General features: G+C 56.5%; 1 protein-coding gene across 3 annotated transcripts; it reads left to right on the top strand.

Moving 5' to 3' along the window:
* The first annotated feature begins 355 nt into the window (after positions 1-355).
* Positions 356-27,802, top strand: Epha8 (EPH receptor A8). 3 transcript variants are annotated; one of them, XM_036178108.1, is made up of 17 exons: positions 356-572; positions 5,421-5,485; positions 10,714-11,377; positions 16,536-16,691; positions 18,451-18,786; positions 20,870-20,994; positions 21,106-21,268; positions 22,040-22,133; positions 22,572-22,639; positions 23,349-23,513; positions 23,700-23,885; positions 24,148-24,209; positions 24,760-24,969; positions 25,251-25,400; positions 25,485-25,675; positions 25,833-26,006; positions 26,135-27,802. In XM_036178108.1, exons 1-17 carry the CDS (start codon positions 482-484, stop codon positions 26,247-26,249), a joined length of 3,015 nt encoding a protein of 1,004 aa, XP_036034001.1. In that variant the 5' UTR covers positions 356-481; the 3' UTR covers positions 26,250-27,802. The 3 variants fall into 3 exon arrangements, 2 of the variants coding, with proteins under 2 accessions (XP_036034001.1, XP_036034002.1); XR_004944218.1 differs by lacking the exons at positions 22,572-22,639; positions 23,349-23,513; positions 23,700-23,885; ... (4 more) ...; positions 25,833-26,006; positions 26,135-27,802 and having other exon boundaries at positions 21,106-21,911; positions 22,040-22,106; XM_036178109.1 differs by lacking the exons at positions 21,106-21,268; positions 22,040-22,133; positions 22,572-22,639; ... (6 more) ...; positions 25,833-26,006; positions 26,135-27,802 and having other exon boundaries at positions 18,451-18,782; positions 20,870-20,946.

The following is a 27,802-nucleotide window of genomic DNA, read 5'->3' as shown; positions in this document are numbered from 1 at the left end:
CAGTGGCTGCCTAGTCCTGGAGGTGAGGGAGACAGAGAGGTGTGTAAACTGCAAGTGCCTCCGAGTTGTCTATGGGCACGCGCGGTCCCCTGCGAGGTACTGCTTGGGCAGGAGTGAGAGAGCCGGCGATACGTCCGGTCCCGCGTGCGTCCTCCGGGACATCCCCAGGCCCGCCTAGGTCGCGAGGCCTCCTGCGTGCGGTGCGGTCCACGAGTGGTGTGGGGCCAACGCCCCCAGGCGCGAGCCGGCCGGGTCGGGCGTGTGCACGTGCTGCCGGCCGGTGGCCGCGGTGCGGGCTTGGCGTCCCTCCCGCCCGGGCGCTGATTGGCTGCGCGCGGGGGCGGCCCCGCCCGGGGCGGCGGCGGGCGCGGGTGCCCGCGTGCAGCTGAGCCGCGTGTGCGCCGGCCGGGGTGCGGGAGAGGCAGGAGCGCGCCACGCGCGGCCGCCGGGCCGAGCCCGAGGAGCGCGGCGCCGCCCGGCCATGGCCCCCGCCCGGGCCCGCCTGTCCCCCGCTCTCTGGGTCGTCACGGCCGCGGCGGCGGCCACCTGCGTGTCTGCGGGGCGCGGCGAAGGTGAGCGGCGCGGCGGGGCGGGGGCGGGGGTGGCGCTGCCCAGGGCGCAACTTCCCGGCCTCGACCCCAGCCTGCCTGGGCGCGGGATGGCATGGGCAGGGGTGGAGGGAAGACGCACAGGGGACTGAGGCTCGGACGTCAGGGGGAAAGGGGACAGGACTGGACAGGAGACAGAAGAGATATGGAGGAGAGAGGGGACAGAGAGAAGGCAAGGCATGGGGACCTAGGACGGAGCGAACTGGCAGGCACCGGGCAGACAGGGAGACATGAAGAATCCAAGAATCAGGGACAAGATACAGAAGACTGAAGGAACAGGAGCTGAAGATGGCACTGAGAAACAAGGCCAAGAACTGACAGGGACCAGAGAACAGGGGTTAAGGAATACGGATTTGAGGGGTGTCTTGAGAGTGGGGTGAGGGTAGAGGCTGGCCAGGGGAAAAGGGTGCAATGGAGAGGCACCCGGTGGCAAGAGGTGAAGTGAGGAAAGGCCTGGGAGAGACAGAGGCACTCTGCCTCCGGAAACAGGGTCTTGTCTGGGTCAAAGCCAGGTGGCCCCTTCACTCAGGCCCCAGGAAGGTGGGAGAGGCACTGAGTCATCAGGACAGCAGGACCAAAAGGGTCTGGGAAGTGACTTCTGGTGGAGGACAAGACCCCAGCATTGAGAGGGGCTCCGGGGCTGCCCACCCACACCCTTCCTTAGTCCCACCAGACACTGCAATCAGACCAAGGGGGTCTTGCCTCATACACCCTGGCTCCTGGTGTGGATTCTCCTTAGGATGCTGTGCCAAGGAGGCTGTGGCTCACTGTCTAGGGTTACAGCCAGTCTCACCAGTCAGACTGGACTTACGTTGTCCACTGCTCCCAAGCAAGCTGAACTGTTCTTCCTGCTCAGTGTGCCCGTGGAATGCCAACACGTAGCTCAGGGGTCCTACCCAGCCCATAAGCATAGTCTCATACACACCGATCCAGGCTAGCAGAACCTCAAATACATGGACAGCACACACATTGTCACGCACACGGCAGTGCAGACATTGCACACGCACATATATATGCACATGGAAATGGGTATGTGTGACACCCACGTACGCATGTAAGTGCCGCAGCATACACAGAAAGAGACCCTCAGACTTGCATTTATGCCCAGTGAAATGTGCACTCTGAGACAAGGTAAAATACTATTCCCGAGGAAAGCCGAGCAAAGGAGACATGGGGGCGTGTTGCAGGGTGGCTAAGGGACAGGTGGGCAGGGAGAGCTGGCTGACTGCTTAGTTATGAGACGTGTTTGAGGGAGGTATTCCGAGTGAGTAGGGAAGAGGGCAGAGTCGGGGCTCAGAAGGACAGTGACCTTAGAGAACAATTTTCCCAGAGCTGGGCCAAGTGGTGTGGCATGCGTTGGGTGGGTTAGGGTTGGAGGTAGAGGTGATGTTTCTAGCCCAGTCATTTTTAAGGGGGTCTTCAGCAAGGCTCCTGGAGTCAGCTGTGCACCTGAAGGCCTTGCCTCGACTGTTCTGTGGAGGAGCCAGCCACCTTCCAGAGTCACAGGGTGTGGGTCCCAGAGCCCCTATGGTACAGTGAGTGACTTTTTCCAGGCTCCCATGCTGCAGGCAGATCCGAGGCGAGGAACTCATGCCACAGAGGAGCCACAGCTGGAGGAAAAGCAGACCTGGAGAAAGGGAAGAGACATGTCCACAGCGAGGGAGTATGGTTAAGGGCAAGGTGTACATATAGCCATCTGAGAACTTGCAGAGTGTCCAGCCAAGCAGGCGTGATCCACACAACTCAGACGGCCACATGATGGAGACCTGGGCCTGATGTCCCTGTGGAACACCCAGGAATCCTTTATGACATGACCCTTGCACTGGTACAGAGCCAGAACCTGCTAGGGAGACCACTGGGGACTCAGGAAGAAGGCCCTCTTCCCCTCTAGGTGACAGTGCCCAGCCTGGCTAGCTGCCCAGTGCACCTGCAGAGATTCCTTGAGCCACACCAGGCGCCAGGCCCCTTATCACTCCCGAGAGTGGATCATCCTCCACTTCAGGGTGGTCTCGAAGGCAGTCCGCATGTCCTGCCTGATGTCCCTGGGCCACCCCGATCCTCTGGCCTCCTCATCACGCGCTGTGTCCTCGGGGAATGTGAATCAATTTAAGTATTAGTCTCAGCGAAATGGAATGGGGGAAGGTGACAGTACCGGAGAGAAAGGAGGCGCATAATGCCTTCCACGGTCAGGCGGGAGCCGCCGATGAATTATCTGTGCTGCTCAGCACCTAACGGGCCCTGTGTGGTCCCCAGAACAACCTGCACAGGGAGTCCTGGGAGGACTGCCTGGGGGTGTGCTCCAGATGAGGAAACTGAGGCCTGAGGGGTTCAGTGGGAAGCCTCAGGGTCCAGCCTACCCTTTTCCAAATAGGAGATTCATCCAGAGGGGGGCGGCTCTTGATCCCACGGTCTGGCAGGACAGGAAACCAGGCAGCTGCATGACCAGGGGCCTGGTCCAAGGGGCCGCAGACAGGGCCGGGCAGGCCTAGTACTGGGACTCCACCCGGTCCCCATCAAACCTCCTGTTGGTGTGGCTGTCCTTTGAGATACACCCCACTCTCCTCCATACCCCCATGGATGGAGATGAAAGGTACAGGAGCTGGCAGTGGTCCAGAGGAAAAGGACAGCAGGAAAGGGACAGAGAAGGGTGTAGAAGGAATCGGAACAGACAGCCCTGGACTACTGTAGCCTGTTGTAAATCCAATATAATTGACTTTTGACTTATCCGTGGATTACCTGAAGACTGGCTGATGTGCTGGGACTTCCTGGGGACAGAAGGTGGCCCTGAAGTCAGGGTGTCCAGGGGGAGCCTCCATAGCAATGGATGTTTGTTCAAGATCCTCCGATGTAGGGGCAGGTCTGAACTAGACTGTTCCGTGCCTGGAAAAGGGGCCTCAGGCCTGAGACCCATATGTGGGATACTGGCTAGTGTGGGGACACCCCTGGGTGCTCTTTTCCCAACCTCTCTCCTAATGGGGCCCCACTGGTCTTGGAGGGGGGACTGCAGTGCGGCCCCCTCCCCTCCCCCAGCCAGCAGGAGGAAAGAGCTTGCCTGACCCACTTTTCTCTCTATTGCCTAAGAGCATAGGAGGGAGGGAGACGAAAAGCCTTCTCTCTCCCTGTGCCCCTGGCGTAGGGCTGGCTCCGGAGAGGGGACCTCCCCCTGTGGACATTTGTTCCGGTTCTGGTTCCACCCAGTCCCTGGGGACCTAGAAAGGAGTGCAGAGGAGTCTTCCCCGGTTCCGCCAGGCTCCTGACGTTGGAGTGGGAGGGTGAAAGGAAGAAGAAAAGGAGTCTGGAAGAGCATCCTCACTCCACAGCTCCTGATGACACTTGTCTCTCCATCTTTGAGGGCCAAGGCGGAGCTTTGCAAATCTCAAGCAGAAGGCTACCCCTCCTCCCGGTGGGAAAGTTCCAAGAGGCCCCGCTTTAACCATCTGTGACCTGGCCAGGTCACATTCCACCCTGGTAGAGGGAAGCCCGTGGTGGTTGACTAGGGAAGGAGATGCACAAAAGCAAAAAACAAAATGAAACCTGGACGGCTGTGGGGCTCTGTGCCAAAGGCCTTTGATGACAACATGACCACTGAGATAAAAAAAAAAAAAAAAGGCAGGGCCCGAGACGGGAAGGGACTTACCTAGGACACACATCGGATGCAGCTAGTTGAGACTGGGGTCCTGTTCTCTGAGCAGGACAGTAAACCTGTAGTTGTTTGAGCAAGTGAGTAGGCGTAGGGATGTTGACCCGAGCGTCAACAGGGACCGGCTTCGGACCTGGCACTGGCCCTATGCTTTACAAACAGCTTCCTTGCCCCACCCCCACCCAACCCCCCCAGGTCTTACTGATTCATTTTACAGATGAAGAAATTGAGATTCAAAGAAATGGAGGCCACGTGTTAATGAGGGACTGTGATGTATCAAGGGTCCAGGAATGCCTGACTCTAAAGGCGGGGGGGGGGGGGGGGGGGGGGGCTGCGGGAGAGGCTCTTAACCTTGTGATTCTGCAAGGTCCCCCACGTAAGCATGGGCCTGACTTTGAAAAGGCTGGCAATTGAGTCAGAACTCCTTCCCCCTACCCAGAGCACCACCCAGAGAACCCGCTTCTCCGGCCAGCCTTGCCAAGTGGTGGTTCTCTCTGTGCTGGCCCCGCTAGCCATACCTGGGCTTCTAAGCAGGTTCCCGAGCCTCTCAGAGACGTACATCTTTCATTCCTAAAGTGGAAGTAGTACTGACTGCTTCTCTGGAGACACCATCGTGGCACTAAAGCCCCTGGCAGAGTTCAGCACACAGTAGGTGGCATCAGGAGGCAGTTCTCACCCATCCACAGCCGTCCTGTCACTGGCTTTCGTGGTCCAGCAGGTGCCAGGCTCCATCCCGGGGACACTGAGGACATTAAAATTGTGCCTGTCCTCAGGTGAATGGTGGGACTTGATGGTGTAAATGTGAATGCCGTCACCTTCCCAGAGAGCACTGGGGGTAAACACTATCACCCCCATTCCACAAAGGAGGAATCTGGGGTTTAAAGAAGTGAAAAGACGGAACCAGATGCCAGCCTGACCCTGCAGGATGCCACCCACCCCCCAGACCCAGAGTTGTACACCTACCTATTCCGGAAGCCCAGGACTTGGGCAGTATGTGCTGCAGGAGTAACATGGCTGTTGGCTGAGGGGTTGACAGACAGTGGCAGAAACAAGCATCCTGGACTAGGAACTGTGAGCTCCTGGGAAGGGGCAGCTAAGAGTGCCCAGTGTGGCTGCCTCTGGCTGGGAAAAGGGTCACAGGGGCCTAATGCCCTCTTGTCTTCTATTCACAGTGAACTTGCTGGACACGTCAACCATCCATGGAGACTGGGGCTGGCTCACGTATCCGGCTCACGGGGTGAGTGATGGAGTAGTGTTGTCTTTCTGGGAGGTTACAGTTCAGAGTCAGGATAACACAGGTCAAAAGGAAACAAGGGCCGAGAAGTGAGTGTATTCATTCAAGGACACGAAAGTGGGAGGCAGAGTGGATAGTTCTTAGCAGTCTAGCTCATTGGAACCCTTGGGGTCATGGAGCCAGCTCTGACGTGGGCCTCTGATTCCTGTGGATCTTCATATCTGTGCCCTGGGCTTGCGTCTTCACAGCCTGACCAGCCCAGGCCCAGGGTAGCTGGAACCATGGCAACAGAGAGATAGACAAGTCCACCCAGACCTTCCTTCGTTTGGGCTGAGTACTCTCCCTCCAGCTGCCAGGCCTCACCAGGGGCTGCTTGGACCCAGGAGCCTTGAGTGTCTGTCAGAACCACCTTGAGCACAGCAGTCCACCATGGCACATTCCAAGGTCCCATCAGGTGTCCTGGTGACTGTGGACTCCAGTAACAATGCTGCATAACCTCTGGCCTCCATTCTCTTTCCCAGATTCCAAGGGCATCATAGTAAAGGTGAGACAGTGACTGGTGGGACCTCCCTCTCCAGGCCTCAGTTTCCCTGTCTGTAGAAAGAGGCAGGAGTGTGTGGTGCTCTCCTAAGGCTGTTACATGGCCTTGATACAGGGTGGGCAGGACTGGAACCCAGATCTCTCTAGGCCTGGAGCCTACATGGAACCCATATGCACCTCAGGTGCTGAAGGCTTGTCTGAACTCCCTGTAAGGAGTGAGGGAGGATCCATATCGACGGCTGAGCCAAGGATGTGCTCCACCTAGGGCCTGGGGTTGCCAGAAAGGAATGTGCCACCAGGCTCCAACCCCAGTCTTGAAACTGGGCAGGTCGAGCAGGGGGTAGGCACATGCTCCCACGCAGGGGCCTTCTATTGATTCTCCTGCCCTGCAAGGAGAGCCTTTAGAGCTGGGCTCATGAAGCTCTGTCCAGCTCTCTCACTGAGCTTGCTCAGCAGTCCTCTGGGCTGTGCTTAGCACAAGATGGGGTCATCTGGCTTGAGCAGAACATAGCTGAAGGCATGGGTGCCAGGCCTCAAGACAGGGGAGCTCTGCCTTCTCTGACCAGTGGGATTGCACAGGCCATTCACCTCCCCATTTATAACGAGATGATCATGGAGCATGTCCTGTGCAGTTGGATAGAATGATGCATAGAAAGGGCGTTTGGCCAGTGAGAAGCCAGAAGCTTTTGAGAGATTAATCTACTCTGCTCAGGCCCAGACCCTATGTACTTAATCAGGCTGCATCTCTCCTTCTGCCCCCACTGGGGTATCCTGTATCTTGCCTGGTAATGAACAGCTAGAGCGCACACTGCCCTAAGGGAGGGGGGCATGTTACTGTCTACATCTCCCTCGACTCTCACCGTGCTCTGGAGTAGCTGGAAAGAGCAGGCATTCATAGATAAAAGACAGTGCTCAGAGAGGGATTGTAACATGCCCGGGGCTGCACAGCTGCTTTGCCCAGTTCTGTTCTTGGATGAGAACAAGGTGGGGACAACATCAGGGGTCAGATACAGAGGTGATTTGGGTGGGAGTGGTCCTGAGTGGGGACTGGGCTGGCTTTGTCCTTGCATTTATTTCCAGGAACCCGGCCACTCCAGGAATCTGCCCTTACTCTGGGGATGGCCAGGCTGGGCCAGGTCATTGGCACTGGTGGGAACAGCTGGAGTAGACTCCGTTCAAGCTGGCTAATTTATCTGGGCCCCTGGCAGGAAGCAGACAGGGAGCATCTGGCAGGCTCTTTGGTATTCCATTAATTGTGACAATGACTTTAGCCCCAGATGTGGCACTGCTGCCTGGAGCTGGGGCTGTGGTGTGGGATGTGGGGCAGCAGGCACAAGCTCTTACAAGTGAGGCCACACCCCCAGAAGCCCTGTGGGCAAGAACCTCACTCTGATGGTCCTGCAGGCATGCAGGCGGATCAGGGATGTGCTGGCAAGGGTAGCGGTGCGTTCGTGCCCTGCCCCTTGAGTGCCTTCCTGTGCCAGGCCTGAGCTCAGCACTCCGTAGGCATTTTCTCCTGGTGTCCTCCCAGCCTAGTAGAGATGGGCCTGTCTGGGGGTGCTTGGGGTGGAGACCACACAGCTGGCAGAAATGAAGCAGAAGGAGGGACTTGTGACAGGCAGGAAAGGGGTTGGGAAACTCAGGACCCCCACTGTGCCCCACACAGAGCAAGCTTGACCCACAGATTAGTGTAATGTCAGGAGGAAGGGTCTTTAAGCACCCCCCCCCCCTGTACTGAAGTAACAAGATCCTTAGTTCCTACAGGGCAGAGAGAGTCACAGATGTGGACATGGCCATCTGTCCTCGCCCCCAGCAATTCCTTAAGGTCCTCTGGACTCAGCCCAGTGCCTGCCCCCGGCTGGAGCTAGGTAGCGGTGTGGATGAGGGAGCCAGGGCTCTTCCCTCTCTGTGCCTAAATAAAGCCCCTGCTTCACCCAGGATGTTGCTGGCAAGTGCCACATCAGGAGGGCTCAGGTGTTAATCTCTCCCTCTCCTCTGGATTTCAGGTCCCCTGAGCTAATCACTCTTCACTGTTTTACTGGGGGTCCAGGAACCCGCTTTGTGAGCAGGAAGTATTTACTTCATGATGGTCCTGGTTGCCGTGGTATTAGAGATAGGGGTTGAACCCAGACTCTCAAACATGCAGGGCATGGACTCTACCACTGAGCTATACCCTCTCCTTTCTGATTGTGGTTAAACACACATAACATAACATTTACCACCATAACCACTTCTGCCATGCAGTTCAATGGCGTGAAACACATTCACATTGCTATGTGACCATTACATCACCACCGTACAGGCCACCCATCTCCAGAACACTTTTTATCTTCACAAGGCCGGGTGCTGTACCCATGGACAGTAACACCCTGCCCTCCCCTCCCACAGCCCCTAGAAAGCATCATTGCTTCTCATCTCTATGAATCAGACTGGCCTAACGGCCTGATGCTGGTGGGGTGGGATAAGGCAGCATTGATCCCTTTATGGCTGATTTGATTAAGCATGCCTTTAGGACTCACCCATGGGGCTGGGCGATATGGCTCAGTGGTAAGAGTTCTTATTGTCCAAGCATGAGGACCTGAGTTGGAATTCCCCGGCACCCACAGAAAAAGCCATGCATGGTTAGGTGTGCACCTGAAACTCTAGCACTATGGTGGTGATTGATAGAGGGGGCAGGATGGAAGAATTCCTGGACTTGTTGGCCACTAACTGAAAAGCAATGAAGTCCAATTTCAGTGAGAGACCCTGTCTTGAGGGAATGTGATGGAAAGTGAAAATGGATGACACTCAGCATATTTTTTTTTTTTTTTTTTGAGACAGAATTTCTTTGTGCAACAGCCCTGGCTGTCCTGGATCTCGCTCTGTAGCCCAGGCTGGCCTTGAACTCACAGAGATCCACCTGCCTCTGCCTCTCTAGTGCTGGGATTAAAGGCGTGCGCCACCATGCCCGGCTCACTCAGCATATTCTGATCTCTCTTCATGCACATGGGTAAACACACACACACACACACACACACACACACACACACACACACACACACACGGACGCGTGCACACACACACACACGGACGCGTGCACACACAAACGTGTTTACCTATGTCCTAGCATGGTTATCAGACTCCCATTCCTTTTTTTAAAAAAATTTAATATATTTGTGTTTCAATTCTACACATCAGCCATGGGTTCCCCTGTCCTCCCCACTCCCGCCTCCACTCCTGTTCCTCTTTAAGACTGAGTAATAGTCCACTGTCTGTCTGTGCTGTTTTTTCTGTCCGTTTTGCTGTTCATAGGCAGATAGGTTGTTTACATTTTTTCAGCTACTTGAGATTTTTGTGTGTTTTTGTTGCTGGGTATCGGACCCAGGGGATGCTGCATGCTAGGCAAGCATTGTACTACACTTAGCAGCATACCCAGCTGCCCATCTACATCGTGAGCATGGATATACAGGTATCATCTCATCAAGGTGATGTACACTTAGAACTGCTGCCTTATGTAATTCCGTTTTCTGAGGCCCTCGCTACACAGTTTGCCACAGCGGCTGCACAGTTCAGCGATGTAGCGGGCTCCTGCATTCTCATGCCCTTGCTGGCACCTGTTTAAATATCTAACGGATGTGTAGTGGGCTCTCACTGTGGGTTTGATCTGGATTTCCCCAGTGGTTAGCGATCCTGAGTGTCTTTTCTTGTGCTGTTTAGCCGTCTGTGTATCTTCTTTAGAAAAAAAAAAATGTCTTTTCAAGTCCTTTACTCCCTTTTTAATTGGACTGTTAGTTTTCTGTTGGTGAGCCGTATTTCTTTATTTGTTATGGATATTAACGTCTCGTCTGATATATGGTTGGCAGATTTCCCCTGCTTCCCGGCTGCCTTTCTTTCAGCTCTGTGGGGGCATTTGGTTTATCTCTGTTTCCCTCGCCCGAGTAGGGCCAGACGGAAACAGTACCGCTTACCTTTCCCTCCACCTTGCTCTGACCTGAGTGGGGTCCAGGCCAAACCTTGGGTCCCAAGCCAAGAACAGTGGCACAGAACCTCATTCTGTAGCTTGCCTGCTAAGCACACACATAGCCCTGAGTCCCATCCCCAGCAACTCCACCAACCAGGCAGGTCTATAATCCCAGCACTCAGAGGGTACAGGAAGGAGAACCAGGAGTTCAGGATTGCTTCTGACTCCCAAGTGAGTTTGAGGCCAGCCTGAGCTACAAGAGACCCTATCTCGAACAAACCACAAACCAAGAAGCAGTGGGGTAGAGTGAATAGTTGACAAAGGAGAGGGAGCTGGAGAGAGATTTGAGGTGGGGTACAACCCAGGGCCACTGCTTCTTATGCTGGATGGGTCCCTTTAGTAGCTCAATGGGAAATTCTCCAAGCAAGACCCTGTTACCCTCGGGATGAAGGGAAGAGCCATATAGAAACAACAGTCAGAGCCTGGGCGGCAGACAGGCAAAGGTGGGCCCTGGCTCCTGCCACCCTTACCCCTTGGTGGCACACATCTGGCTCCCCATCATATCTGTAAGTCAATCACACTTCCACGGGTGTAACTTAAGGGTTCATTTGCAGGTGCCTGGCCTTGGGCAGTAGTGACTGCATGCCCAGAGAAGTTCTCTCCTGTGTTTTTCCTGGAACCTATGCAGGGGTTGACAGGAGAGGACCAGGCATGGCCTCTGCCTTGGCAGACTGTGTTCTCTTTGCCATAGTGGGACTCCATCAATGAAGTGGACGAGTCCTTCCGGCCCATCCATACATACCAAGTGTGCAACGTCATGAGCCCCAATCAGAACAATTGGCTGCGCACAAGCTGGGTGCCCCGCGATGGCGCCCGACGCGTCTACGCTGAGATCAAGTTCACGCTGCGTGACTGCAACAGCATTCCCGGTGTGCTGGGCACCTGCAAGGAGACCTTCAACCTTCACTACCTGGAGTCTGACCGGGACCTGGGCGCCAGCACGCAGGAGAGCCAGTTCCTCAAGATTGACACCATCGCTGCTGATGAGAGCTTCACGGGCGCTGACCTGGGTGTGCGGAGGCTCAAGCTGAACACGGAGGTGCGTGGTGTGGGCCCACTCAGCAAGCGTGGCTTCTACTTGGCCTTCCAGGACATAGGTGCCTGCCTCGCCATCCTCTCACTCCGAATCTACTACAAGAAGTGCCCCGCCATGGTACGCAACCTGGCGGCCTTCTCGGAGGCAGTGACCGGGGCCGACTCGTCCTCGCTGGTAGAGGTGCGAGGCCAGTGTGTACGGCACTCAGAGGAGCGTGACACACCCAAGATGTACTGCAGTGCTGAGGGCGAGTGGCTGGTACCCATCGGCAAGTGCGTATGCAGTGCTGGCTATGAGGAACGGCGAGATGCCTGTATGGGTGAGTGGGACTCCAGGCTGGCTGGCCAGGTGGGTGGGCGGCAGGTGGCTCCATGTAGGCAGGGCTGCTGTTGTACAAGACATCCTCACCAGCCATCTGGCTTCCTGTCAGCAGATGCACAGGGCATCTGGGGGCTGGAGAACAGGCAGGTGGCCTGTCCTGTGGACGTTGTCAAAGGATCGGGTATGCTACCAGGCATGTCCCTAGGGTAGGAGACAACACTGTGTGCTAACCCATGTGGCCATTGTTCTAGAGGCTTCTCATGTATTAACTGACTCAGTCCCCATCACCACCTTGTGAAGCGAGGGCTATTATTGTCCTGGTTTTGAAGATGAGCAGAGAGGGGAAGCTGCTTGCCCCGGGTCACACAGCTAGGCAGTAGCAAAGCTAGGATTTGGACTTTGGCTCCAGACTCTAAACTGACAGTCACCAACCTTCCAAAGTGTGGAGTGGACGGAGGTAGAACCAGCGTTCTGAGTGAAAAAGCATGGGGGGTGGGCATTGCAAAGACATGCCGACAGGGCCACCCAAGGAGGACAGGCTGGACTGGTCTTGTCACATGGTCCCAGACTCAGGCTGTCTGTTTAGGGGAGCTTACAAAGTCCTGTTGGGGATGGCTGATCACCTGGGTATACCAAAACCAGGCACAATTGACAAGGGACACCTAGGCACTGCGCTGCGTGTGTGTGTGTGTGTGTGTGTGTGTGTGTGTGTGTGTGTGTGTGTGTGTGTGCATGTGCACACATTGTGGTCTGTGTATCCATGTGGGACCCTACAGCCTGGCATGCTGAGAACAAGTGCCTAGGGGAGTTCCATGGGCACCAGCTGGGGCACCAGCTGGTATGGGGCTTGGCCTGGTTTCCCTCTTCCCTTCTTGGATCCCCTAGGGGCTGGACACATGGTCCCTCTGCCATCAGAGCACAGACAAGCCTGGCTATAGAGAACTTTGGTTCTGGCTATGGAGGGTCCAGGGAGGGATCTTCCTCTGTAGGAGTCACGGAGATACCTCCTGCAGACCAGGAGAACACAGTATCTCTGTGGCACCTTTTCCAATGTTTGCCATGTTTGGAGACTTTAATAAATTCCCTTCGGTCAGCTATTCTGTTGAGCACCTGTGTGCTCAGGGACATGGAGGTCTGGGCCAGAGGCCCCGCCTTGAGAAAGTTCCAGGCAGACTGGCTGCTAACACCTGCTCAGGGCTGCCTTGGCTCCCAGCTCTACAGGGAAGCCAGCGTGCACCAAGACACGAGTGGGAAAGACTGGGAAGTCCCCTTGTTTGGCAGAGGTGGGAAATGGGGCAGGGCAGGGCTCTTGGTGAGAATTCCTCGGAGACTGGGAGGCCAAGGCCAAGCTTACTGCCTGCTGCTGCCAGCCCATTAATAAAAAATAACAAAGACACTCAGGGCAGGGTTAGGGAACTGCAGTGTGTTTTGAGTTTTACATTTAAATCATAATGCAACGTAATTACGCTAGTTGCAAGATAATTACAGGTTTTATAAAAAATATCAATTCGCAGTGCACTGCAGGCAGCCATAGGAACGGACTGCGGGTTTTGAGTCCCACGTGGAGGGACATTCCCCAGCCCTGCTGGTGGCATCTGTGACTGTCTGTGTCACCACATCTGGAAGGAGCCACATGGGTTCCGAGCCGAGACCTTCACAGAGGGAGCCAGGCCAGCAGCCTTGCCTGGGTCTCTCTCTGGAGACTGTAAACTCTGCTCTGTCGCCTGGCTCCTCATGTGCCTAAATGAGATTTCTTTCGGTCGTCAGAAATTCATGGGGAACAAGTCAGAGCCATATAAAGCTGGTCCAATTTACCACTGAGAGACAGAGGTCCAGAGAGGTAAAGTTACTGGCCCAGGGACACACAGCAAGGACTGGTAGGTGGATCTCCAGTCTCCAGGATTCCCCCCCACCCCCGCAGGAAACTGCCTCTTAGTGACTCAGTGACCTCAGTCACCTACCTGCACTCCTCCCCTCCCCCAACTCCTCCAGGGCCTAGGAGCATCGCCCCCACCCTCTGAGTGGCAGGGAGAGTCCAAAGCCTAGTTGCTGTCCTTCCTGTCACCTGGATGCGGATGTAAATCACCCTCGGGGGCCCTAATCATCTTTCTATAAATATCAGAGGCTCATTCGGAGGGGAGCGGGGACGACGACGAGCTCTTTTGCCTTCCTGCCTGTGTTTAAAATCTGATTTAGAATTAATTTCCTTTGGTCGACCACGGGCGGGCACCTTATTTGTCAAATCTCAGACTTCATGCAGGGGGAGCAGTGAGGTGGCTGAGGCTGTGGGCAGCTGCCAGCCTGACAGGCAGCCTGGGCAAGGTGCCCTCGGCAGGGCAGCGGCCTCTCCTGGCCCACAGCCTGAAGCTCCAGTCCTCGACCACTCCAGAAGCCCCCTGGGTCACGGGGCAGGACCAGGCCCCAGCCTGGAGCGTCTCCATCTGTCCCAGCCACTAATTCCTAGCCCAGCCTCCAGGATCCAGGACTCCCTGAGGCCTGGTGATTAGTATTCTTATTAAAGATGATTTTATTTTCAAGGCGTGGATTAATCTGGCCTTGACACGTGATAGCCTTATTGGGTATTAGTGGAGAAGGAAGGAACTGCCGACTAGCTATAGGAAGACACAGCCAGCCTGGAGAGATGGCTTAGTGGTTAAGGAAGACACAGCCACCTCTAAGCTTAGGGCTGTAAGGAGAGCCAGTTAGGGGCCCACTGGAAGGTCCCTGCTTGGCTTTGCATCACCCCGGGGCTGAGAAGCTGAAGCTGAAGGCCGCAGCTCTCTGAGCTGTTCCCTCTGCTGCCAAAGGGTCCTATGGGCTGGGGTGCAATACAATCAGAGCAGAGCGCTTGCCGAGCCTGGGCAAGGCCCTGGGTTCTGTCCCCAGCATGCACACAGACACAGGCACACGGGCTCCCATGTACATGCAAAACAGTTGTACTACAATTGCCGATTACATCTAGTTATAGCAACCAGTGCCGGGTACTACGAGATCCTGATGGTCATGTGACCGTCACTGCAGCCCTGAGCTGGCACTGAGGTGTTCCCTGCGCCCCTTAGCCCAACTGTGGCATTATGCCCGAAAGAGACTTAGTGAGTCCCCAGTGCCTACCCTTACCTCCTATGAAGTGTTGACAGCCAAGACTTTCAGAGATGGCTGTCACATTGTACACTCTTCATGCCATATCACATCAAGATGTCCCTAAGAACTACTTATCTGTCCCTTGTTGCTCAAAGGCTCATGGGGCAGAGCCAGCTCCTCTGATCTAGTTTGTAGTGGAGGGGCAGGGGAATGGGAGATGGGTGAAGGAGGAACCACAGGGGTCTTCCCACCATGGTGAGGACACTGTTGCCCAACCCCAGGCCCGGCATGGAGATGCCAAGCTCCCTGCTGACAGTGCTGCCCTGATAGCTCCCCACCTTGGAAGGTGCCTATGTCCAGGCTGCATGCACCCCGAGACAGGTCCCTGTACCCTGAGCCCAAATGGAATCAAGCCCGAATCTGCTTGAGGTCCCTTAGAATGGGGCAGGTTCCTCAAAGCGTGGGCATATTGTCCCATCACCTGACAGCGCTGAGCCCCATCCAAGGCTGCCTCCCACTTTCCCGCAAGCCTGCAGAATTTTAGAATTTACTTGGCTTTAGCAGGTATAATAAAGAGATCTGATTGGCATCCACAGGCACCAGGCTCTGAAATGACATTCTTAAATAAAACTTCCCTGGGGGACTGGCTTTTCCAGAGTGAGATTTAGTGTGGAGAGAACCCAGGGAGCCCGCGGCTGTCCCTGTGGCCGAGGACTTCTAGGACAGAGCTGGGAGCGGCTGGGTGGACTGGGTCTGCCTGACCTTCCAGAAGGGTTCACGCAAGCACCTGCTCTGGAACAAATCGATCCTTACCTCCTAAGGATCTGCCCCACCCCACCCCCATGAGGCCCTCACAATCCAGGAGGAGTGACAGACTGGGACAGGCACAGTATGTTCCATGGAGAGGGCCAGCAATGCTGTCTCTAAGGACCAGTTGGAATGGATCTGGAAAGAGAAATTCAGCACATGGATAGGAGAGAAAAGGCCCCCAGTATGTGCAAAGGCCCTGAGGCCAGCAGCATGTGAGGAATGGCCCGTTCAGTCTGCGCCTGAGGATGGGTGGCTGACATTGACAGTGAAGGTTGTTTTTATTTGGAACTCCAAGGGGCTGAGCAGGCTGGTGGGGATTCCTGAACCTGTCTGCCTGTCTGACTTGTTCTCACCCTTCAGGCATCCCCCCTCCTTGGGGAGGGGGCTCCTGGCACTGCCCTGCATGACTCCCTTGCCCTCCTGAGGATGATTTATCATGTTTGCCTTGTATCTCCTTCCCCAACACGGCAGCCCCAGAAAGCGGACTGGGTAGCTCAGTTCCTGTCAGGGTCCCCTGGTCTGAAAAGGGCCTGGTCCAGGGTCCTGCTCCTAAGCTGTCTGGCCAGCAGCTGACTGAGAGGGCAGGTGGGACCAGAGGCCCAGCTGGAGGCTGCCACTGTCACTCAGATGAGGTAGAACAGGTGGCAGGTTCGGCAGGAGAAAGGGTCAGATAGGAGACAGGACAGCAGAGGTGACATGGTGCTGGCCTTGGAGTCAGGTGTACCCGGGAACTTGTGAAGCATGAAGTGTCAGACCCCAGCCACAGACTTTGCCCCCTTGGGGTTTGTGCTCGAGCCAGAAGCTGGCTTTAATGGGAGAGGGTCCCTGTTTGTCCAAGGACAGGTCATGCGTGGGTCTTTCCTTACTCCCCCACACCCCCTCACCCTCTTTTATGCCACGCAAATCACACAAGCCTTGGCTTTAACAACCCTGCCTTTGATTCTCAGCTGCTTGGGCCCTGTCGGATTCTGAAGCCAAGAGGGTGGGTGATTTGAGAAGCTTGGGGGTGGAGCTTTGGGGTGTCCGCTTTGATATCGGCACGCATATCAAGGTCCTAGCTAAGCTCTGGGCAACCTTATGGAAGTCAAATGTCCTCTCTACACTCTGTCCCCCCATTTGTTGGTGAGGTTATCAGCTTCGTGTTACAGGCTAGAAGCTTGTCCCTCCAGGACCCCCCAACACACATCCTGGGAAGCTCGGGGGGTTCCACCCTGAAGCCCTCTGGTGGGCCCCCAGCTTGCCTATAGCTGGCTTATCCTCCACAGCCTGTGAGCTGGGCTTCTACAAGTCAGCCCCCGGGGACCAGCTGTGTGCCCGATGCCCACCCCACAGCCATTCTGCGACCCCTGCAGCCCAAACCTGCCGCTGTGACCTCAGCTACTACCGTGCGGCCTTGGACCCACCATCGGCAGCCTGCACTCGTGAGTACTGCCTAACTCTCTGGTAGGACCCCCAGGGCACAGGGGCTAGGTGTCTGTGAAATAAGGGTGGGTTGGTGTGTAGGGGAAGGGTTGGCTCTTACTGCAACATCAAGCTTGATCTCCTGGAGTCTTGTTGTGGTCCCCTGCCATCTCTTCAGGGACCCCCCAAGAACCTCTTTCTACCCTTCCCTCAGTCTTTCTCAACTAAAGGAACAGTCACCCAGGGCTCTCGCTTTCATGGAGCAAGGTGGCTTTGGTCATCAGACTTGGCAGTGATGTCAATGTCCCAGGGCTGTGTAGGCAAGCCTTGTGCTCAGTGTGAGGTGAGGGTGGGAGCCGGAACAGCACTCCCACCCCCACCAACCTTGACAAGCCAGCAGGAACTGCTGAATGCTGGAAGCTGCGTGCTTGTGTGTGTGTGTGTGTGTGTGTGTGTGTGTGAGTGTTGGCAGATCCACGGATAATGTCTGCATGCCTGACTGTGAGTGTGCAGAATGCATTTGTACTCATGTGTATGGCAGATTCTGGGGGGGGGGGGGGCGGGGGGGGGGGAGACACAGGACAGACAGTTGAAAGGATTCCTGAGCTTGAGCGGGTGAGTCTTGTGCCTGGAGAAGGAGGTTCTGTGTGCATGTGCCCTGTGTACCCAAGGGGACTGTGAGGGATGCAGGAGTGTCTTGGCACTGCTGTTACTTCTCAGCCCTGGCCCTCAACCTCCACTGGCCTGGGGCTCGGCATTCACCAGCACTCGCTCACTCCCTGCTGCAGAGGGGCTTGAATGAGTTTGCCTTAAAGCTGCTGCCTAGATCCCTCCTCCCTTACCCTTCTCATCACCACCCAGCCCCAGGCTCCCTGCACAGGCAGGTCAGGGCTTGAATGTGCTCACACCCATGGGTGCCACACATACACATGCCAGCCAGCCCTCCTTAGTTGTTCTTGCCCAAACTTGAGCATTATCTTGATGTGGGGCCTGATGGGGCAGAAAGAATTCCTCCTCAGCTGAGGGGAAGCCTAGCTCTTAGTCCCAAGCAGGTGTCCACATCTGGCTAGACTCCGGGCTTCTTTCCAAGCCCATGATACAGGGCCCAAAGCTACCAGCTGGCCTAAGTCCATAAGTCAGGGCTTTTGTTGTCTTCTACCTTTGGCCTGGAAATTCTTCTCTGAATTCTTCGAGACCCCTGAGAACCTTGCAAGAAGGGTTCTGAGAATGTGTGCTTCTGGTCTCTCAAGGCCAAGATTCCCAGCCTGCAATTCTGAGCCCTGTGGTCCTCTCCCCACCCTGTGCCCTCCCAGCTCAACCCCCATAACACTTCTGTCCAGCCCCACAATCAGCCCAAGTAAGGGGCCACAATCCCCTCTCTCCAGAGTGTGTGCTGCCCAGCCTGGGCCTGCATTCCAGAGGTGAGACAAGGGTGCATGGTGGATACACAGCAGGTTTCCTGTACCACAGAGAGTGCTCAGTGGCATTTTTATTAGCACAAGAATGCAGGATGGCAGCGGGTGGACACGACCAGACAGTTTACATATAGTGTGACTGCTGTGGGCTCCCCAGGACTGTGCAGTGTCCCTCCAGCTATAGGAGAGACTTGTAGGAACACACACTGTGGCCCTGTGGCATAGAAACTCAGGCTCCTGCCTCAGATGCTGACACAGCCTGTGCCCTCTGAGCTTCTGGAGGATGGAGTAGATGTGACTTCATAGTTAAAGGGGTCCAGATATAATGGGGATCCTGGGCCAGTTTGTTACTCTCTGCCCTCAGGGCCACCCTCAGCACCTGTCAACCTGATCTCCAGTGTGAATGGAACATCTGTGACCTTGGAGTGGGCCCCTCCCCTGGACCCAGGCGGCCGCAGTGACATCACCTACAATGCAGTATGCCGGCGCTGCCCCTGGGCCCTGAGCCACTGTGAGGCTTGTGGGAGTGGAACACGCTTCGTCCCGCAGCAGACAAGCCTGGCACAGGCCAGTCTTCTGGTGGCCAACCTGCTGGCCCACATGAACTACTCCTTCTGGATTGAGGCTGTCAACGGTGTGTCCAACCTGAGCCCGGAGCCGCGCAGTGCTGCTGTGGTCAACATCACCACGAACCAGGCAGGTAGGCGGAGCAGCCCTGGGGATCCCCATTCCCTCCTGAGCCACTGTCTCTCTTGTGGCTCTTCCTTCCCCACCAGGACCTGAGCAGGGGACCTTTTTGTCTGTAGGAAAGCGGAACTCATCCAGTGGATGGATGTACCCCAGAAAGCACAGGGGCAGTCTTCTCTTGTGGGTCATGAGCCTGGATTCTAGAACTTCCCTGCCCATATCTCCACTTTCTTGTGCAATGGACGTAACAGTACTGCCTTCCCTATTGTGGAGGCGTAGAGAGGAGGGAGAGTATGCAGTCCAGCAGCTGGCAGCTGAGCCTCACACTGTCCCAAGCTGGCCTTGAACCCACACCAACCCTGCTGCATTAGCCTCCTCAGCGCTGAGATGACAGATGTGTTCCACCACTCCCAGTTTATGCAGGGCTGAGTATTGAACCTGGTGCTTCACGCATGCCAGGCAAACACCCTACCAACTAAACCACACCCCCAATCCTAGATGTCATCACTTCCGTGCCTATTTCCAGAGCTAGGTGGGTTTGGCCATTTTGGGATCATGGCCATTCACTTATCTCTGGTCAGTTGGACTGAGTCCAGACCCTGGAGGTTCTTTCTTTCCAAACTCTAGGAAGTGGGGGTCCTGCCTGTCGGGTGGCAGCCTGGTCCTCAGAGCAGCCAGGGACAGGGAATAGTCACCCTGGAACATTCCCAGGACCCCCAGCTCCTCCCCACCAATAGCATACACAGGTATGGTTCAGAACTCCCCTGTTACCACATAGAAAGCAGAGGTCAGGACCCAACCGAGCAGCCTCCTGGGGAGTTCAGCGCTCCCATCTCTCCAATGGTCCAGTGACATCTATCCAGGACACACCTGATTTCCCCCACCTTTCCACCCTCTTGTCCAGCAGTATTCAGGACCAGACCGGTGCCTGGGTTCATAGCCCTGCTCTGCCACCTGTCTGTACTGGGAGGGTGTGTGGAGTGGGGCAGAAGAGCAGAGAACCCAGCAGCATTTGGACAGCACCCACATTAGAAACAGATACACTGCTACCCTACGGGTCTCGTGCACTGCCCCTGTGGACAGGCCTTCTCTCCCACAAGGCTCCTTGCAGAGTGACCTCAGCTGCATCTGCTAGCTTTTTCCCCACCTTGCACGTGCAGCAGGTGCCTCTCCTTGTTCTGTACCCCTGCCCATCTGCCTGCAAGCCCTGGTCTCCTTAGAGCAGCTGCAGGGACAGCCATAAGTGATTCAGATGACGGCCCTAGCTCATGAGAAAGAAAGCCACCGCAGAGCTGTGAGGGCCCACATCTGACTCCCCTATTTCAGGTCCTTCCATAGGGCCTTCTTGACCTTTCTCATCAGAGTCTCTAGCAGCAGCAGCATCTCTTGAGCACCAACTGTATGCAGCCCCTGCCTTCAAAGAGCTCCCAGGCATGCTGGAGCAACAGGACACCTAGACAAGGAAGAACTGGCCAGTCAGGGTCTCATTCTGCAGTCCAGGCTGGCCTTGAATGCATGTTGATTTCTTGCCTCCCTGCTGAGTATTGGGATTACAGGTGGGAGTCACCATGCCCAGCTAATTTCGTTGTTTGGCCTTGTCTGTAGCTATGTGTGACCTTCGAGCAGACTCAGGAGAGCACAGAGTACCTGAAGATGAAGCCAGGGGTAGGAGACAGGGCACCTCCTGTAACCAAAGAACCCCTGAATGCAGACAGGCCTACTCAGCTCCTGCCCTTTGCTGTCCCGTGCTACCCCAGCCAGGACTCCACCCAAGGTCCTTCCTCAGGCATACCTGAGGCATGTCCTGCTACACCCAGACCTCTGCTCAGGATCGAGGCGCTGAGGGCAAGCAGGCCTGCCCAGATGTAGCCAGCTCCACATCCCAGCCCAAGAGCCAGGCTGTGCTGTTAAGCTGGCCCCAAGGAGTGACCCAGGAGTCAGCCAGTGCCTCTCCAGGGTATGGGGCTACTGATTGTCCTGGTGTAGAAGCAGGAAGGTCAACAAGCTGAGCCTGGGGTCCCAGAGGGGCCTGGGCAAGGCTGGGAAGAGGCCTAGGCATGGCCCATGCTGGGCCTGATGGGTAGCTGCCACTCCAGCCCCATCCCAGGTGGTGGTGATCCGGCAGGAGCGGGCGGGGCAGACCAGCGTGTCACTGCTGTGGCAGGAACCAGAGCAGCCCAACGGCATCATCCTGGAGTACGAGATCAAGTACTACGAGAAGGTTTGAGAAAGCTCCTGGAGGTGGGTGGGCGAGAAGCCAACAGGAGGCTATGGTCAGCAAGGAAGGCCTCAGAGCCCCCATGGCCTCACTGCCCTCGTCTCTTTCGGGCAGGATAAGGAGATGCAAAGCTACTCTACCCTCAAGGCTGTCACCACCCGCGCTACCGTGTCAGGACTCAAACCAGGCACTCGCTACGTGTTCCAGGTCCGAGCCCGAACCTCAGCAGGCTGTGGCCGCTTCAGCCAGGCCATGGAGGTGGAGACGGGGAAACCCCGTGAGTGCAAGGAACGGGTGAGACCAGGAGGAGGAGGGTGAGCAGGTGGAAGCCTGTGGCCATACCAGGCTGGGCCCGCAAGACCCCTGTTCTCATTATCCAACCCAGTGGGGCTGCATCTTTACAGGCAGGAAGTGAAGCTCAGGCCCCTCACCTACGGGGCCTCTCCTGAGCCTGAGTGAGGCCTTTTCCAGATGACCTGATGGGTGTCCCAGGGACATCTTTCAGAAGCTCATGCTCTCCACAGCCTGTAGAAGCTTCCCCGTGTGTACTCTGGGACCCACAGCATCCACATCACTAGGGGCCTTGTTGGTAATGCTAGTCCCCAGGCCTGTTGCCCTGAATCAGAGACCCCGAGAAGAGGGCCCAGCAGTTAAAGGTTTGCACAAGCCCCGATGTTCATAGGTCTCTTTGAGACCGAAGGTGGCAATCGTGCCCTTTCCATTCCGTTTATTGTGTGGCCTCCGGTAAGAGTTCTCAGAGCCTCGGGTAGGGTGCCGACAGTGCCAGGCCCCGTCTTACAGGGCTGAGAAGAGGGTCCCCCGAGGCCAGCACTCGCATCTCTCGATACATCCCTGGTGCTGTGTGATTGAGAGGCAGCATGGGTGGTTTTCAGCTCTTCTTAATGTTTGGGTCAAAGAGGGTAAGTTGCACAGCTTGCACAGTGGGAAGCCAGAGAGCCCAGCTGCAGGGGCTCTAAGGGAAGCCTCCTGTAGGGTAGGGTGGGAACAGAGCTGGCTGCGGGCTGCAACGGGCCAGGCCTTCCTGCAGGGCCCCGCTATGACACTCGGACCATCGTCTGGATCTGCCTGACACTCATCACGGGTCTGGTGGTGCTCCTCTTACTTCTAATCTGCAAGAAGAGGTAGGGACCCCTCTGCCCCACCCCAGCGAGAACCCAGCCATACCTAGCCAACCTCAGCCCCACCCCAGCCATGCCTAGCCATGCCCAGCCAACCTCAGCCACAACCAACTACAGCCTAGCCATGCCCAGCCACACCCAGACCAGGAAAAAAAGGGATCTGCTACGGTGGCCCAGAAGAGACTGAAAGCCCACGTTTCAGCAAGTATGACCTGTGTGAGGGTCAGCTGCTCTGGGGCATTTTGTAGATTGTAGCTGTTTGGGGGCTGTCCTCATGGGCTAAGCTCTGAGCCTCCAAAACAAGGACCCCCCCTGAAGGCTTGCTGAGGGACAAGAGCCAACCTGCTGGGAGAGGGGCACCCTAATTCACTTTCTGACTGGGTCTAGGCTGGCCTGGCTCCAGCGGAGTATTGACTGGCCCCCACCCCCCCCCCCATGCAGGCACTGCGGCTACAGCAAGGCTTTCCAGGACTCAGATGAAGAGAAGATGCATTACCAGAATGGGCAGGGTGAGTGCTCAGCTGTGCCTCAGCAGGACCCAGTGCAGGGCTGGTAGGACCAGTGTCTATAGGAAAGGCCAGGCAGAGCCCATAGGCTAAGGCTAGCTGTTACAGAGACCACCCCCACCTTGCTGGATGACAGCCTTCTGGAGGGTGCTAAAGGCTCTTTGGACAGGGCAAGGCCCAGCCATGTCCACTCATACATAGTTCATGTGTGATTTCTCTGGTGGGGGTTTGTGCTGTCTTGGACAAGAGCCCCTGCTACAGAAAGCTTTTCAGGATCCTGTAGATTGCAGGAAGCAGGGGAGACCTGAGGGAACCTCCCACCACATCCCACCACTGTGCACGTTAATGTCAGTCAGAGTGCCCATTCCCACTAAGCTCAATGCAGCCTCAGAATGCATTTTCTAGTGACCCACCTTCAGGCAAAGCTGGCACTTGTGAACTCTTTCTTAATGGCATTACCACCCTAAGAACAATTTTAAGGTCACAGAGACTCAAAGCATGCAGGGGGGGGGAGGGGTAACAACAGCAGAGACCCAGAACACAGAACCATGCCATAGACTTCCCACTTAGGCCTGTGGGTAAGCATTGTGGGGGTCCCTGCTGTCTGATGCTACATCTGGGGATTCCCAGAGACACCCTGTTCCCCCTAGGAAATACTGGGAGAGGGAACTTCCTCCTGTCCCCATTGAGGACCTTCTCCTTGACTCCTCAGCACCCCCACCTGTCTTCTTGCCCTTGAATCACCCCCCGGGGAAGTTCTCAGAACCCCAATTCGGTGCAGAGCCCCACACCTACGAGGAGCCAGGTCGGGCAGGCCGCAGCTTCACTCGAGAGATCGAGGCATCCAGGATCCATATTGAGAAGATCATAGGCTCGGGTGAGCCCCAGAGGCCGGGAGGGAGGGCTGGTGTGGGAGGGGACCCATGGCCAGGGGGGTGGGGAATGGGGACCCATGGCCAGGGGGGTGGGGAATGGGGACCCTGGAGCACCCAGTGCTGGAGGCTTGGAGGGAGTGGGCTGAGGGGGAGCTTGATCCCACTGCTGCTCCTTCTGGGCCCCACAGGGGAGTCGGGAGAAGTATGCTATGGGCGGCTGCAGGTGCCAGGCCAGAGGGACATGCCTGTGGCTATCAAGGCCCTCAAAGCTGGTTACACAGAGAGACAGCGACAAGACTTCTTGAGCGAGGCAGCCATCATGGGCCAGTTTGACCACCCTAACATCATCCGCCTTGAGGGTGTTGTCACCCGTGGTAGGTGCCAGACGAGGGCAGCTTCTCTTGCAGGACACTCCCACTCTGAGGGATCAAGCCTATCTGCTGGGCCATCCTGACTCTGTCCCTGTGTCTTGGGTCCCTAGATGACCCTGGAGTGCTCAGGGCCCAAGATCCCAGTCGGATCCTAAAAACTGTCCTGACCAGCTCCTGGGGAGGGGGCATATGTTCCTGGGGTCCCTGATCAGCAGCCCTGCCCCCCCCACACACACCAGGACCCCATCTCCCCTTTCCTGTCCAGGCCACCTGGCAATGATCGTGACTGAATACATGGAGAATGGCTCTCTGGATGCCTTCCTCAGGGTATGTCTGTCCCCATTTAGGGGGAGGGTGCACATCCATCATTGCCACCCACACAGGTGGGGTATGTTCACTTGCTGTCTGCACATGGGGGTTCGGTTCAGTCTGGCTGTTGAGAGTTTGTAAGCGGCACCCCTCACCCCACCCAAGCTTGCATCTCACACACATGGGGAAGAGGCAGGTGCGAGGGGAATCTTAAGGGTCCGGTGACCAAACTGCTTTCTGGCCCCCTATTGTGAAGGTCCTGCTGTTGCAAGGGCCCCTACTGCCCTACCCCAAGCTAAGGGATGACATTGTCCCAAGCCACCTGTACCACCAGCTTGGAGGGAGTGGCTACATTTCCAGCACCCACTGGGAGCTCTCACACCTGGAATGTAACCTTTCTGGGCCTCTGTTTCCCCAGAGGAGACACCTCCAGGAGCCGGTGTAAGCAGCCAGACACTTCACTTTGCCCACTGCGGGTTCATCTCCAGTCTCTAAGGAGTTATGGGAGATTCCCCAGCCCTGAGCCAGGAACTGTCCCCAAAGCCCACACCACTCTGTCCCCTTGCAGACCCACGACGGGCAGTTCACCATTGTGCAGCTGGTGGGCATGCTCAGAGGGGTGGGCGCTGGCATGCGCTACCTCTCAGACCTGGGCTACATCCACCGTGACCTGGCCGCCCGCAATGTCCTGGTCGATGGCCATCTGGTGTGCAAGGTGTCAGACTTTGGGCTCTCGAGGGCTCTGGAGGACGACCCCGAAGCTGCCTACACCACTGCGGTGCGTTTCCAACACCCTCTTGTGAGCCGGGTGTATGGGCAAGGCTTTACATTGTCTTCTAAAGCTTGGTGAGCAGCCAGTCATGTTCTGATAGGTTCTGTGGAACACACGCTGTTTCAGGGTGCTTTAGTCTTGTCTTGCTTATCTCTCTAGTGGCTCAGGGAAGGGGGGATCCCCTAAAATAGGTGCTCTTGGCTGATGGGCTGGGAAGCAGGACTCTGCCTTGGGGCTAGAGGACAAGCCCAGCCGCTGGTCCCTCAACATTTTCATACCCATCCCAGGGAGGGAAGATCCCTATTCGATGGACAGCGCCCGAGGCCATTGCCTTCCGCACTTTCTCCTCAGCCAGTGATGTGTGGAGTTTCGGTGTGGTCATGTGGGAGGTGCTGGCCTATGGTGAACGGCCCTACTGGAACATGACCAACCAGGATGTGAGTCTGGGGCCCAGGATAGGGTTGCAGTGGTGGGGCCTCAACAGGGAAGCCAGCCTGAGCCTAGCACTGTGCCCCACCCAGGTCATCAGCTCAGTGGAGGAGGGCTATAGGCTGCCAGCACCCATGGGCTGCCCACGCGCGCTCCACCAGCTCATGCTGGACTGCTGGCACAAGGACCGTGCCCAGCGGCCTCGCTTCTCTCACGTCGTGAGCGTTCTCGATGCCTTGGTCCACAGCCCTGAGAACCTTAGGGCCACAGCCACAGTCAGCAGGTATCTGAGCCCTGCAGCAGCCCTACTGTCTCCTTCCTGGAGTCTGGTTTTGCAAATCCTCTACCTTATGCAGGGCTGGGATGGAGGAAGAGGGTGCCCAGTGCCCGTGTCCCTGGCGAAGGCGGGAGCCCTAACAGACCACTCACTCTGCTCCCAGGTGCCCACCCCCTGCCTTTTCCAGGAGCTGCTTTGACCTCCGAGGGGGTGGAAGTGGCAATGGGGACCTCACTGTGGGGGATTGGTTGGACTCCATCCGAATGGGCCGGTACCGGGACCACTTTGCTGCCGGCGGGTACTCCTCTCTTGGCATGGTGCTTCGCATGAATGCTCAGTGAGTGACAGGGCGGGTAAGAGGGTGCAGGGCCAGAGGCAATTCCATGCAGTTCAGGGGTGGGCCGTGGGCTCTCTTTCCAGCTCCCAGACTCCTAAGGCCAAACTAGAGGACCTCTTCCTTCACAGGGATGTGCGTGCCCTTGGCATCACCCTCATGGGCCACCAGAAGAAGATCCTTGGAAGCATCCAGACCATGAGGGCCCAGCTGAGCAGCACTCAGGGGCCCCGCCGGCACCTCTGACTCATGGCCACCTGGTCCTGGTCATACCAGCTGTCGGGCTCCGAAGGGCCACCCAGCAGTCAGGGTAGCCCCTGAGCTCTACCATAGGACCTACAGTTACAGGATTCAGGCTCCTGGGACAAGGTCCTTGGTGCACCAAATGGATAGAACACCTGCCTCTGGAGGCGCAGAACCTATGTCTTCTAGAGCCCGGGGCCTCCAACACAAGAATCCAACAGTGATGTCACTCACCTACCTGTGTGTGCATGCATGCACGTAGGTGATGGTAAGGGTGTGCTCTCACAAGGTCCTGGCAGCTGGTGGAAGCAATGTGTGACCATGTCTGTTCCCAGTCAGGCCCTGACACAGATGTGTGCAGGTTACCATGTGTGTGCTTACCCACTAGGGTAGAAGCCATGTGTGTGTGACCACAGATAACACATCATGAGTGAGGAGGCGTGATAGTGTGAGCGAGAAATCTGAGCTGACACTGCCCAGTTCCAGTACCTGTGGGGACCAGACAGAGGCTCACATCTGCTCCCACCAGTGCCTGGAGGCTGGAGCCCAGGCTGCTTCTGAACTACACCAGCACCAGGCCCACCGTCCAGCCTGGGTGAGCCCACCATGGCTATATCTCAGGTCCGGGCCTCCTTCCTATTTGGAGGGCCACCTGCAGCTTCTGCCTGGCTCCTCCTGCTGCTCAACAGGAAAACAGGGTTCCTGTGGCCAGTCCCTCTGGTCACCTTTCATAGAGGGCCACAGCAGAGTGTGAGATGCCCTCAGAGGGGCTTGGCTGCCTGACCATCCACTCTCATGGCTGTGATGCCTCTTCCCAACCTCTCACTGCCCATCCCTGCCACCCCTGCCCATGCTGGGAATAGGAGCATGGGGCAGATGCTAATCTCCAATCCCACCCCTTCCTATACCAGATAGGGATGCCCAGAGGGGATGCCTTGTCTGAGGTCACATGACAACCAAATTCCAAGTTGGGCCCCCTTCCTCCCAGCCATGGTCTGTTAGGATGGGAGGTGCCTGGGAAGCCCATCCCCCACAAGTTGACACCCCCTGTTCCGGCCCACCAGGGTATGTAAATATCTTTTTGTCTACCATGTCAGAATATTTTTTTTCCTCACTCCTGACAATGCAAAAATGGTCTTCAAAGCACATACAAAGCACCCTGGGTGAGAAAGCCCCACCCTGGGGGAGGCGGGCCCAAGGAGCCCCAACCCAGAGGAAACGGTGGCCCCCTCCCCTGCCCATCCCTGCCCACAGCCAGCACAGCACCCCGCGAGACACCAGCACTGAGCCCCTTCCCTCCTGCAATAATTCAGGGGCCTCAGCCCCACCCAGGTGCCGCGGCCAGCTCCTGCGCTTCTATATATTATAGTACTATGTAGCCGAGCTGCCCTTCCTTCCTATGGAAGTGGGAAACATGGTCAGGACACGAGGTGGGGGGACACCCCGTCTTCCACCCCACCCCACTCACCCAGTGTCTGGGGCTCCTGGGGGCCTCTCTGTGGCTCCCATCCTGTCTGGAAATTACCTGTGATGAGAATAAACTCTGTCTCATCTTT

The sequence above is a fragment of the Onychomys torridus genome, chromosome 2, assembly GCF_903995425.1.
Source record: "Onychomys torridus chromosome 2, mOncTor1.1, whole genome shotgun sequence".
Classification (NCBI taxonomy): domain Eukaryota; kingdom Metazoa; phylum Chordata; class Mammalia; order Rodentia; family Cricetidae; genus Onychomys; species Onychomys torridus.
This window is presented reverse-complemented; position numbering and strand designations above follow the sequence as displayed.

Bases quoted from the DNA above. Each gene is read 5' to 3' on its own strand.
- Epha8 (XM_036178108.1), top strand. From the start codon at position 482: ATGGCCCCCGCCCGGGCCCGCCTGTCCCCCGCTCTCTGGGTCGTCACG. The intron at 18,787-20,869 runs GTAGGCGGAGCA...CTGCCACTCCAG, and splicing joins CATCACCACGAACCAGGCAG to CCCCATCCCAGGTGGTGGTG. The intron at 24,970-25,250 runs GTGCGTTTCCAA...TACCCATCCCAG, and splicing joins AAGCTGCCTACACCACTGCG to GGAGGGAAGATCCCTATTCG.